Here is a 13,556-nt window from a genome sequence, read left to right as displayed (position 1 = left end):
TTTGAAGACTCTTGGATCTAACTAATTCTGTGAATATGTACAATTCCTTCATTTCTATGAGCTTCAGTTCTCTTATCTGCAAAAGGGAGATAATAATTCTTGTAATAGCTAACTCATGTTGAAAAGATCAAATGAGAAAATGGATGCACCCTGCTTTGTTAAACCTTAAAATACTACATTTATTATAGTAATCTCTTCATTGATACACTTTTTATTTGGATTTTTACTTTTTTTTTTGCTAGCTTGAAATGTCCTTAACTAATATACTACCCGATGTTTGCTCCTTCTTTTAAGATTGCAACACCTGCCAGATACACTGTGACTTTGGGAGGAACATCCATCACTGTCAAGTATCTTCGTAGCCGTGGCTTCATGTCAACACCACCTCCAGTTAAAGAGTACTTACAAGACAGAATGGAGGAAACAAAGGAGCTTATTACAGAAAAAATGGGAGAAACAAAAGAAAGACTCACAGAAAAATTACAGGAAACCAAAGAAAAAGTTTCATTTAAGAAAAAAGTGGAATAGGAAGTCTTGTGTGCCAGGCCACAGAAAAATCACGCACTTTAACCCTGAGGAGACTACGGACAAAAACACTTCCTCCTAATTATACCTTTGGTTAGCAGTCTTGAAATACTAGTGCTCCAAGGGTTAAAGAGGCCAAAAAACTTTTTTACAGTTAAATATCACTAGAAAAATCAGTGTTTTCGTGCAAAGAAAAAATGAATCCAATGTACTAATTTCATATCAGCAGCAGCATAAGTAATGGTTATTGTTTTATGTCATGGTGATTTCTCAAAATCTTCATTATCTTTCTTGCTGATAGTTTTACTGCCTGCTGCAATAATGACAGACTAAGCAGTTTACTTCTTATATAAGAAATTTCTCTCATAGAAAGTATGGCTCTATTGGGATCATGATCTTCATGTTATCCATCAGTTAGACTTAACCATAATCAGTTCTCAACTTGGAAAGCTCTTAGCACCATTTTTGCCAGTAAATGAGGGTGTTTTTTAATGGTTTCTCAAAAATCTCAGAAGTCTTTCACTGTTTAAAAAAAAAAACAACAAGATTAGGCCATTCTAATAACTATCTAACAGTTAAAACTTTAATTTTTTATGAAGTAAGTTGAATTAAAATTGAGACTATGTATGTAATAAAAGTGAAATATGCTGATTATATATATATAAATGACTAAACAAATTGACATTTTAAAAATAGTTTTGTCTAAAATCTGTGTGAGTCAAATTTTTCAAAGTAAGTACATATGTCTGTAGTTCCTTTTTCAGTAAGTAGCTGTCACCTAGAATATAAAATTTTCCTTTAAATGCATTTTTCTCTTCATCAACTAACTTCTCAGAGTAAAAATGAAAGTAATTATACTTGCTGGTAATTTTGCTGCTGAAATCAGATACTCATAAATTGTGCCTCATATTTGTGATCCTTTGCTGAATAGGTTCTGAAAGTTGAGAAAGTGACTGGACTTGGTGACTAGATCCTTACAAACATTGGTTAAAACTTGTCATTTTTTTAATATACAAGTGCTACTGCCACCTCCATTAAGAAAACATTATTAGTTCATTTACTTATTGAGTCAATTCAAGAATCTTACCTTTCGGCAGAAATTTCCCAGGTAGAACATTTTGCTAGGAATTTTGTTGTGCCATTTGTATTGTCTTCAGTGGCAGTGACTAGAGGGGAATTCAGCCCTTGTCAGATACTCGAAATACCATGATGGGTATGGGTATGTCTCCTTTGCACAACTAATGATTGTTTTTAGGTCTGTGTATTTTTCAGTTGATACTTAGAAGATGTGGATTCTGTTCATGTCGTATTTACATATTTGACAAGCCAATAGAATTTGAGTTGTTAAAGCTATTATTCATACCACTGACCATTATTGCCATTTATGTCCACTTAATAGAATGTTTTGACTCCACTGGGGGATCATTGACAAAACTGAACTTGAAAAAGAAGGGATATTTATCTATATTAGCCTAGTCACTGTATTAGAACAGTTTGTAAATTAATATTCCAAAAACTTTCTCTGAAGATTGCAGTTGGGATAGTCCTTTTTTATTCTGAAATGCAGAGCCTTTAAGTCATCTTTTGTTTCTGCTGGTATAATATAGTATTTCAGACTGAAAAGGATACATTTTTTAAAAGTTTTATTTTTAATTAACAAGCATTTGATTGTTCTCCCTCCCCTCCCCTCCAATCAAAAAACAAAACAAAAACCTTTGTAACAACAAATATGATTTTTCAAGGAAAACACATTTATCTTCCAAAAAAGTGTGTCTTATTCTGTATCTTGAGTACTTTACCTCTCTGCCAGGAGGTAAGTGGAATGCTTCATCATTTATCCTCTGGATTCGTGATTTCTGGTCAGAGTTCCTAAATCACTGAAAGTAGTTTATCTTTACAGTATTGTTGATTTAGTATAAATTGTTCTGATGCTGCTCACTTAACTCTGCATCAGTCATTGACAAAGCTTCCCAAGTTTCTCTGAAGCCATTTCTTTTATTATTTCTTAAAAACACAATACTATTACATTACATATTTATTATCATAATTTGTTTAACCATTCTCTAGTAGAAGGATTCCTGCCTTAGTTTCCAATTCTTTACCTTTATCAAAAGAGTGATTACAAATATTTTTGTACTCTTGGCCAATCAGTTAAAATCACCGAGCATTATTATTAAAGAATTATATACCAGGCACTGGGTTAAGTGCTAGAGATACAAAGAATAAGTAGTCCATACTCAAAACAAGCTTACGAGATGGAGGAGACAGCCGGTGCGTGTAATATATCTGCATGTGTGTTAATGCGCAAGAGCATATAAGCACACAGAGCATGTTAATGAAAACATTATAAATATACAAGTAGTTTGTATGGGAGTGATGAGGAAAGACCGTGCAGAAAATGATGCCTAACCTGTATCTTTAAATGGAGATAGACTCTGAAGTGAGAGAAGGAGAGAGTACATTCCAGGGCTGGGGACCTACAGTTCAGAAGCAGAAGATGCAGTGTTGCTAGTGAGGGACAGAAAGAAGGTCAGTTCACAGAGTATGAGAGGGAAAGTAATGTCCAGTGAGGTTTTGTGAGTTTAGTGCTATCACTCTGTTAAAGGATTTGCACTGGTTAGTGACTTGCAGGGGGTTAGTTCCAAATTGTTTTCCAGAATGGCTGTACTTTTCAGAGCTCCACCAGCCATACATCATTGTGTCTGTTTTCTGAGAGCCCCTCCAATATTGATCATTTTTTTGTCATCCTTATCAATCCTGGTCTGATATGTCTTGAACCTTAGGGGTGCTGTAATTTCCATTTGCCTAATTATTAGTGATTTGGATCATTTTTTCATGTGACTATTGATAGGTTGGATTTCTTCTTTTGAAAACTGGTTGTCCATGTCCTTTGACCAGTTATTAATTAAGGAATGGCTAAAAGTATATTTTTAAAAACTAAAAAGTAACATGGTTTGTTGGCATTATAAGTAAGCTTAAATTGAATACGATTTTTCCAGAAAATTTTTAACATTTTCCCAGAAAGATACTAATTGGTTAATTCTTCAGCCTTAGCTTTAAGTTTATATTCTGCTTTTATTTAATATGCTATATAAAACCCCCAATTCCTTTTTTCTAAGACTCTTAGTTTTCACATTGTGCAACATACTGTATTATATATCCCTACTTTTTTCAATGAGGAAACTATTCATCAAACTATTCATAAGGAATGCTTCCAATGTCATATCTTTTATTGCTTTGGAAATAGAATCCACTTTTCCTGAGATCTGTCCTGTATTTAGTCCACTAGATTTTTTTTTTTAGTTTATTGATTTCAAAGTTTTGAATTCTTCTCATCTGCATTTTTCTCAAGTCTAAAATGAAATGCAGTCTGTAGTCACTTTGAAATGGTCTCATAAAAATCTTAAATTTGTAGGAAGTACTATTATTGCTTTGCATCAGAAGTGATTTAAGGATGTTGTTACTAGCGTAGTACAAGAATGCAGTCCAGATTACAAATAAAATAAGACATCTGTAACATGTTAAGTTTGGAATATTAATAGCAGACAAAATGGTTAGCATATTACAGTGGAATACCCCTGTATGTCCAGTGTAGTAAAACACCTGCAGTAAAAACTTAATCATTGTGTTCCGCAACTAATTGGAACTCGTTAGCTCCTTTATGGTATCTTCAGGAAGTCGGGCAGAGGGATTTTCTGCCTAAGATCAGGACTCCCACAGGTGGCACAGTGGATAGGGCACCTGCCCTGAAGTCAGGAGGACCCGAGTTCAAATTTGGCCTTACATGCTTTCTAGCAGTGTGATCCTGGGCAAGTCACTTAACTTCATTTGCCTAGCCTTTACCTTTCTTAGAACTGTTACTAAGACCAAAAAGTTAAGTTTTTTAAAAACCTTCCACATTTAATTAAGAGAACTGACTGAAGCAAAGGAGAGGCAACCTCAGTTTACTTTTTGTACTATTTATGAGGAAAGGGTTTGCTCAGCAAATTAGTAGTGGAGAAAAAAAAACAATTGAGGCTATTTAGTCTATCATAAAAGTGAAAACACAACTGGTAGGCATGATGGAGGCTTAAAACTGGTAGACTGTCTGAGTTCAGGAGTTCAGAAGCCAATGGATGTCTGTACTAGTATGACAAGTATGGTTAGCCCACAGGAGTGAGGGCCTACCAGACTGCCCAATGCAGGGCCAGTGTCAGTCAAACTAGCCCAATTGAGAAAAACAACAAAGCAAAGCTTTTTTGTCAGTCGTTTTGGGATTAAGGATTAGGCCTCTGAACGACTTTCCAGTGTGGACGAGATAGGAAACCCAGTCTGAAAAAAACAAAAACCACAAGCAAAAAAAAGACTTACAAATCCAAAGCTTCCAAAACTACATATTACTTAGCAATTATCCTATGCAAAAAAAAAAAAAAAAGTTTTAATGCAAATTATAGATATTTATGTAAGGGAAATAAATATTGAAATTACTTTGCTTAGGTGACCTATAGTTCATCAATTTTTTGGCAGAACTAACCACTTATTACATTTTTTTACGTGTTGCATTGTGATGGTTTTGTCTTTATGGTCATAATTTCTCACCTTCTCTTTTTAAAAAAAGAGGTGGGGGGAGACATCCTAGTCAGAAACTGCCAGTTATATTGTTCTCCTGGTTCTCATAATCTATTCTAGCACCCCTCTGCCCCACTTTTTTGTCATGAAGGAGGAAAGCTATTTTGTTACTTCTCCAAAGTCATCTTTGGATTTCCATTATTTTAGCATTTAGCTTCCTTTTAATGATCTTTTCATTTACATTGACATCATTCTAGGCATTAGTCTCTGGAATTAATCTCTTTGGAGCCTGAAATAAATTGGAGACTAGTGATAAAGGATTACTAAACATTTTCAGATGTAAAATTTGCTTGTTTAGCTCTCCATTAGTTCATCCAAATCTCAGTTTAATTACTCAAAGCTTTTAATTTTCATTTAGAGTAACATTTCATTATATTCACATACCATACTCTTTTCAATTATTTCCTAGTTGATAGACAGCTACATTTCTACATTATTTCTAGGTCTGTACTACCACAAAAGGTACTACCAAGAGTATTTTGGTAGGGGGCAGCTAGATAGCTCAGTGGATTGAGAGTCAGGCCTAGAGCCAGGAGATCCTAGATTCAAATCTGGTCTCAAGACACTTCCTAGCTGTTTGACCCTGGGCAAGTCACTTGACCCCCATTGCCTAGCCCTTAACACTCTTCTGCCTTGGAGTCAATGCAATGTATTTGTATTGACTCCAAGACAAAAGGTACGGGTTTAAAAAAATAGTATTTTGGTAAATATTGGATCTTTGTGTCTTTGACTTCTTTGGGGCATGTGTCAAGTAGTTTCTCTGACCTTATTTATTTCCAGTCATCTAAGGTTAAAGTAGAATTATTGACTAGTGTTGATCGATTTGTGTTGATAAACTTTCTCTTTGGTTGGCATTTTTCCAAGGATGTGGAAAAATCAGAAAGAGGGACAAGTTGTATATTCATAGATGCAATCTCATTTCTTTTTGTTTCTTTTATATGGCAGTCAAGCAATCCACAGAATTTGTTGATACATCCATAAAGTAGCCCAATGGTTAGAATAGGTAATGTACCTTATATTTAAGGAAGTTGAGGTTATTTCCTAATTTTTACAGATTTTTGATGAAATTTAGATCTCTGGATTAATACCAAGAACTTCTTAAACAGCCACACATACATTATTCATACAGACATATTTTAAGCATTGGGTGCCTAGTTACCTTCTCTTCTACTCCTCCCTAAAAAAAGAATCCCCTTGAACTTTAATTTTTATGCTTTAAATTCTCAAAATTTGTTTCCCTAGAATTGTCACTTTAGGGCCTGAAATAAATTGGAGGCTAGTGGTTAGAGATTACTAAATATTTTAAGATATAAACAACTAGAATGTCTTTTACTACAAATCATTTTCAAATGCAAATTATGTATCAAGAGATTAAATTTAGTGATCACACTTATTTAAAATGTAAAAATATAAAGATTTTGGAAGGAGATTTGCTCTAGAATGTAGTAACCACTTTGCTTTTTAGGCAATATATAAGGCAATATACTATATATTAGATATTAGATAGAGCTATGTGCCTATGTTTGAAACAGATAGCACATAAATCCAGAATTGCGACTCATTTTGCACATTTAGATCATAGGATCACAGACTTAAAGTTGGAAGGAACCTTAGAAGCCAGTTGGTTCTTTCTCATTTTTAGATGAACTGAAGCCTAGCAGTCATACTTTTGCTTCAGGTCATATTGGTAGTAAGTAGTGGAGCTGAGATTTGAATCCAGGTCTATCTGTCTATCTGAACCTCTCAGTCTAGTTCACCTTCTGCTATACTATTCCTTCTCCTAAAAAGATTTAAATCCATGTGTCTAAGGGAGATTGCTATTTTAAACTGCCCAACTTTCTTGAACACTAAGACATGTGCATCTCATGGTCTATAAATCCTAGTTGTGAAAGGTAGACTTGAATTTGAAGCCCACCTGCATCACGAACAAGGAGTCATTCAGGCTCTCACAATTTCTCAAAGCAGTCCATTCCATTTTGAGAAAACTAGTTGTTAAGAAATGGTCCCATTGACCAAAATCTGCCTTAATTTTCCACCCATTAGCTCTGGCTCTGCCCTCTAAAAAGAAGTAGAATAAATCTAATCTTCATCCCTTCTTCCACATACTAATCATTCATCTGTTTGAAAAAAAAACTATCCCATAAGTCACTCCCATCTTTTCTCTGAGCTAAACACCCCCAGCTTCTTCAACTTTCCTCTTATGACATGGTTTTTGGTCTGGATATACTCTAGTTTGAAAATGCCTTAAAATGTGCCCAGAAATGACCATAGCACTCTAGATATGCACCGAGCCAGATACAGAGTGAAGTGTGTCATTTTCCTCACTCAGCGGTATAAATGTTAGTTATAGTTTAACATCAATATCAGACAGTATGCTCTCACCCAACCATGTGAATTTTGTGGCTTTTAAAACATGGATTCAAGAGAATAATTTACTTCATCTTGTGCATTTGGTAAGACTCCATTTTATACATAAAAGTACAACGTGGTCAATATTTTTTCCATTGGTAGTGATCCAGCCAGCCAGGGCCTCCTCACTCATATAGCCTATCAGAGAGTGGTTCTTTTGGGGTGGGGGGTGGGTTATCTCCTTCCATCCCGGCATGATTGTGTGGTGATAATGCAATAGTAAATGGCCTGCAGAGGTTCAAAATATTCAAGAGACTTCAAGGAATGCACCTTAGTAGGACGGTTTTGTTGTACCATTATTTTTCGGTCGTGTCCTATTCTGTGGCCTCATGTGGAGTTTTCTTGGCAGAGATAGCAGAGTGGTTTGCCATTTCCTTCTCCAGCTCATTTTACAGAGAGGAAAGTGAGTTGAACAGAGTTAAGCAACCTACCCCAGGGTCACAGCTAGTGGCTAAGATGGAATTTAAAGTCAGAAAGACTCCTATTCCTGCTTCCAGCCCTGGTTCACTATTTACTGCACCACCCATCTGCAGAGTGTTTACACATAATTATTCATCGTTTTCCACTAGCACTTTTTTTGTGTCCTGGGCCCCCTTGGCAGTGTGGTGAAGCCTACTAAACTCTTAGAATAATATTTTTAAATTCATAAAATACATATAATTACAAAGAAAACCAATTATGCTAAAATATAGTTACCAAGGTATTTAAAAAAAAAAATTTCAGGAACACCAGGTTAAGAACTCTTGCACAAACCAAAATGACTAGTCAATCGACTAGCTGTTTTTTTCTCTGTAAACAAAGGAAAATTCTTCTATTTTATTCTTAAATTTCTGGCTGACCTTCTGATGCCTCAAGAATTTTTGTACTGATTTTAAACTTTGAAACTACTGAGTTAAGTCAATGAGTCTCTCTTCCCCCTCTGTGACTTCTGTGTCAAGTTTGTTCAGAATACTAGTCAAAACAAGTTTTTGATTGTCTTTCTTCCTTCAGGGTTAGTCATAGAAAATCAAGCTACATTCTTCTCTGTGAATCATTTGCAGTCACCAACAATAATAATTATAGAATCATAATTATCCTTGAGCAATTATCTGGCTATTTTGATGAGGATGATCTTCTAAGTAGAAAGAATGAGTCTTGATTTCAGAAGCCTTCAGGGCAGAGTATAATATTAAGCTTGTTCTTTATTCTGATGGATTGATTGGACAATCATAGAGGGGAAAATGTATAGGCAACACAAAGAAATTTTCAGAAAATACAGTTTGTCTTTATGGGTCAGAACATTTGTCAAGAAAACAACTAAATATAAGGCATTCTCCATATTTTGTTTTATTATACAAGGTCCATAAGAACAGAGGTAGTATAAAAGTAAAATTTTAAAAAAATTTAGCCAGTATCACTATAGTTTATTGAAAAGATTGATAATGTAAATTTCATAAATCCTCTTTTATGATTTAACTAACCCCTCAAATTTCAGGAAAGTTTTGCTCTTTGAAACAAATGCAAAAAAGAACTAAATGAAGTATGCAGAAAATATATTGAACTGTAACTGAATAAAATTGTGTAATTACTTGTTTTATTTTAAAAGTAGCTTTTTAAAACTTAATTTTTGTTCCTTTTAATTTAACAAATAATATTTCCCTTTTTAATAAAGGGTGTGATTGTGTGAAGTCCTCCCCTTTTCTTTATTCTGTAAATGGTAAATATAAGAGATGTTACATATGTTCATTTAATGTTGAGATTATAATTCTCTGTCATTTTAGCATATGTTTATTTCCTTAAATCCTCTTAATTCATTTTCTTAATGTTGACTGGTTTTAAAGGTTTTTGATTTAGCCATAAAAATATCATAAACATACCTGGTAATACATGTAATTATTTTGAGACTTTTTGGTGATGTGATATCAATTATTTTCAAGACATCTTGAAAGTATAGTTATTTTGGATCAGACTTAATGATATGTTACAGATAGATATAAAAGTTCATCTAATTTAAGTACCTTTTAATGAACTTTTATTCAGAGTATAGATTGCATTTTATTCGACTATTTTATATAATAATTCTTGAATAATTGAATCCATTTCTGTTGCCTTTGCATTTACTTTTCCAAGAAAAAGTGACCATACCTTAATTTCTCTTCCATCTGACAATAAGATGCCAAAAATTCTGTCTGTGAAGCTTCAAGTACCACTTTGGACTGTTCTCCTTCTTTAAATACAGTGTGAAGATAGAATTACAAGGTTATGTTGCTATGGAGCTCCATCAACAAGCAAGTTTTTATTCCCTTATTGGGTAAGCTTCAAGTATGGTGAGTGGTAAATTATATTCTACAATTCTTCCCTTCGCAATCAAAAATGAAGTTTAATTCTCAGCTTTTAAACAAAATAGTGGCACCATTTTATCACAAGTAGTCTCAGGGTCTTGAGGGAGAGCAATTCCATAAGATGTTTAAGGAGAAAATGGGCATTTACAAATAAGAGATTCTAATCTGAAAGGATATCTAGCACAGGCAACTAAATAACCATTACCCTTTTCTTCCTGCCCTCTTTTCTCATTCCTTTCTATTTTCTTTTGATTTTTATATCATATTTTTCCTTCAACTCCATTTTTTTCTTCTCCCTCAATTTATTATACTGAAGGAGAAAAAGACAGCATTTATTTCAAATGATGCTAGAAAAAAAGAAACATTTATTCTTTCTCTGACCGAGAATGGGCTGCCTTAGAATTAACTGTTGATTCAGTACTGTTACCCATTTGCCATGTAATATAAAGCCAATTCTAGCACGGTAATTAGGTAGATTCCTTCCCACTATCGTAGAACCTATATTTGGAGCAAGTAATGGGTAACGGGAGAAAAATAAAAGTCTATGTTTTCATTAATGTCTTTGTGTTTAAATTTTCTGTATGTTCAATGGGAAATTAAGCCTGTGGAAATGTCTAATCGCTTTTAAATTAAACAAACTTTTTTTTCTAATTCACTCACTGCCCCTGCATGAGGTTAAATATGGGTCAGCTCATCTGAGCCAATGTTCGTGGCATAGTTGGAGCTAGCTTAGATCAGAATTTTCCGCTGACTGCCTGCCAATCACTGTGCATCTAAAGTAATTTAGAACTAGTTGGAGGAAGCTTCTAAAGCTCTGGGGTTCAGTATATCCCTCTAAGAATGATTTAGTTTCACTAAAGGTAAAAATACCAACCACTCTGAATCCCCTAAAAAGTATCAAAGTAAGAAATCAAATTTGGCGTTTGACAGTGTAGCAGCAACTCTGTAATCCAGCAAGTAGCCAGTGAAGCCTTCATTCTTCATTCTTGAGAGAATAGTCATTTAATGCATATACTGTTATCTCAGGGTAAGCAGTAAATAAGAGTAATGCTATATTTCATGTATTGACGTGGCTCCAGGATTTCCCTTATGTCTGTAGGTCACATCTGACATTTGAAAGCAGGTTTTTCTGATAAATAGAATGTGGTAAAGGCTAACTGACTAAATAGGGAGTAGGTCTGTGGCATTAGTCTGAGATATAATGGAGTATATATCTTTTCTCTTCTTTGGCCGTGAACTTCACAGGAAAAGGAGTGCAGAAAGGAAGAGGAATTTCAGAGAGAAAACAGAATGTAGTTAGCCAAGGTTTTGACTGAGATTGGGAGTAAGCCAAAGCACTGTGCTTTCCTGTGAATGTGTTCAGAATAAAACTAAGATGCCAATGTTGGAACAATCATGTGAGGGACAGAGGAAAGGCTGGGTTCTCATCCAGGCTCTGCCACTTCTTAGGTCCCTTTCAACTCAAACATTCTTCCGCCTTCAGAAAGTTCCCTTTCTGGGTCTTGGCTTCCCCATCTGTTAAATGGTCACTTTTCAGATGGCCCCCAGCTCCAAGACACAACATCTATAAGCACTTGCCCTGCCTAACTCATGGAATTGGTCATGGTCCTAAGACTGTGTCACTGAAAACAATTATATATGTATATAATTACTTCTTAAATTCATTGAGATCCTAAGACCCTTTCGTGCTTCAACAGTCTCCAAAAAACCAAATTTTCACATTTTGTTTAACTGTAGATGATATAGGGTGGGCCAGTGAGCACTCTTTCCCCCCTCACCCTGGTTTTCAAAGGCTTAAAAGTGGTGACTGTTGCACTCCTGTTAGTATTAAATTCACTCTGAAGCTTACTCTTTTCCCTTCAGGCTTTCGTATATTAGGAACTTTGAGGAGCTTTGGCAGTTCGATGGCACAAAACCTGGAGTCAAGATGATCTGGGTGCAGATCCAGCCTCAGACACTAGCTATGGGATCTTGGGCAAGTCGCTTAATCTTTCCTTGACTCAGTTTCCTCACCTTTCAAGTGGGGGTGGGGTAATAACAGCACCTATGTCACTGGGTTGTGTGAAGCTCAGATATTTGCATAGTGCTTAGCAAGAGTCCTGGCACATAGTAGGCACTAGATAAAGTCTTATTCCTTTTTTGCTTCTCCCCTTTCCCTGTGAGCTGAAAAAAAAAACAACAAAACAGTCTTGACAGTTTCATGGTAGAATGACACCAGGATTTTGAAGATTTAAAAAAAAAATTGGCTGCTATTTTTAAAAATAAGCATTTTAATTTGGGTCAGTTCAATGTAAAATGGATCAAAACAATTTAATGAGAGAAGGCTAATTATTCTAAGTAACAGACTCATTATAAGCTGATTTGTGTGAGACACGCTTTGCAAAGTTAGAAATGTAGCATTTGTGCTGAAAATTGATACAAGTGAATGCCTGAAAAAGAACCCCAGAATTTGTTATAATGTTTCTAAAGTGTTGGTAATCTACTCAGTTAAAGGAGAAAAAGGTTTGGGTGATGATTTGTCATATATGGAAGGATAAAAGGATTTAGAACCAGAAATGGTCTTGGAGGTCATCCAGTCTTCATTTTGTAGGTGAGGAAACTGTGGAGGTTAAAATTAATATTCAAAATACTAAATATTATATTCATAAATTTTTATTAAGAATAAACTAACAAAAAATACAAGCTAAAAAGGTACTAACCAGCCCGCTCCCAAGAGCAAAAGAAGAAGAACGTGGCGGAGCCTCGGGACTTATACAAAACGTGACCACGCAAACATAGGCAAAAGGAAAAGCATTGTAGGTAATGCAAAAAAGAAGTTTGGGTAATGTCATTTTTAGGGATTCAAGATATTTCTAACTCTACAAAACGGAGGCACAGAGAATTTAAATGACTGTGAACATGGCAGGCAAACACTAGCAGAAAATGGGGATGGGCATTTGGGATTTCTCGCTTTTTCTCACAGTGACAAGCTTTTTAAACTCTCTTGATAAGAGGTTCATTACTGGTAGATTAATCATGGGGTGAAGAATTCTTTGGCCATAAAACAGAAGAATACACAATGGCATTAGCAAAAAGAGAGTCAGAGGGAGCTAAGAATCACAGTGCTTCGCCTATTTTAAATCATTCATTTGATTATTGGCACTACAAATTTGAGATCTTTTGTCCAGGGACCATTGGATGATGTGCTCCTAGAGAACATCATAAATATACCATCTTCTCCAAAAAAACAGGCAAGTAGAGGTCAAATGGAAAGGTGTCTCACAGACTCTCCTTAGAGCAACCGATAAAAGACCTTGCAAGAGTTGGCTTCGGCGAGTACTCTCTGGTCACAAGGGTAGAGAACGCCCGATCATGCCACTCTGCCTGCGTATGACGAAGGCACGACAGAAGGAGCACCTCGAACACCTTGAACACAAGTCTGCTCCCACACGCTTGTTCTGTTGGCAGGGCATGGAGATGTTGAAAAACTTTTTGTACATGTGATGTACAAAAAATAAAAATTTAAAAATCCATGGAAAAGGATTCTCTGCCCAGAAAATGTCCTGGGTAGCCATAGTCTGTGGGCCATGGAGCGTCGGACGTGACTGAAAGAACGCCGGGATGGAAGAGCAACAACGTACCAAAATGCTCTGACTCCAATATGAACGTGACTGGGGCAAGACTGAGAAATAGGTTGAAAAATAATTCATGATC

The 13,556-nt window shown here is 35.4% G+C and overlaps 1 protein-coding gene across 4 annotated transcripts in view; it reads left to right on the top strand.

Annotated features, from left to right (window-relative positions):
* The window catches only part of FAM210A (family with sequence similarity 210 member A), a 29,462-nt gene extending 28,277 nt beyond the window's left edge, over positions 1-1,185 (top strand). For all 4 annotated transcript variants that reach the window (XM_044658080.1, XM_044658081.1, XM_044658079.1 and 1 more), the window contains one exon: positions 295-1,185. In XM_044658080.1, coding sequence (XP_044514015.1) covers positions 295-528 — 234 coding nt within the window. In that variant the 3' untranslated portion in view covers positions 529-1,185. The remainder of the gene's footprint in view (positions 1-294) is intronic.
* The last annotated feature ends 12,371 nt before the right edge of the window (positions 1,186-13,556 follow it).

The sequence above is a fragment of the Gracilinanus agilis genome, chromosome 1 (assembly GCF_016433145.1).
Source record: "Gracilinanus agilis isolate LMUSP501 chromosome 1, AgileGrace, whole genome shotgun sequence".
NCBI classification, from domain to species: Eukaryota; Metazoa; Chordata; class Mammalia; order Didelphimorphia; family Didelphidae; genus Gracilinanus; species Gracilinanus agilis.
Note: the sequence above shows the minus strand (reverse complement) of the source record. Positions and strands in the feature narration are given on the sequence as shown.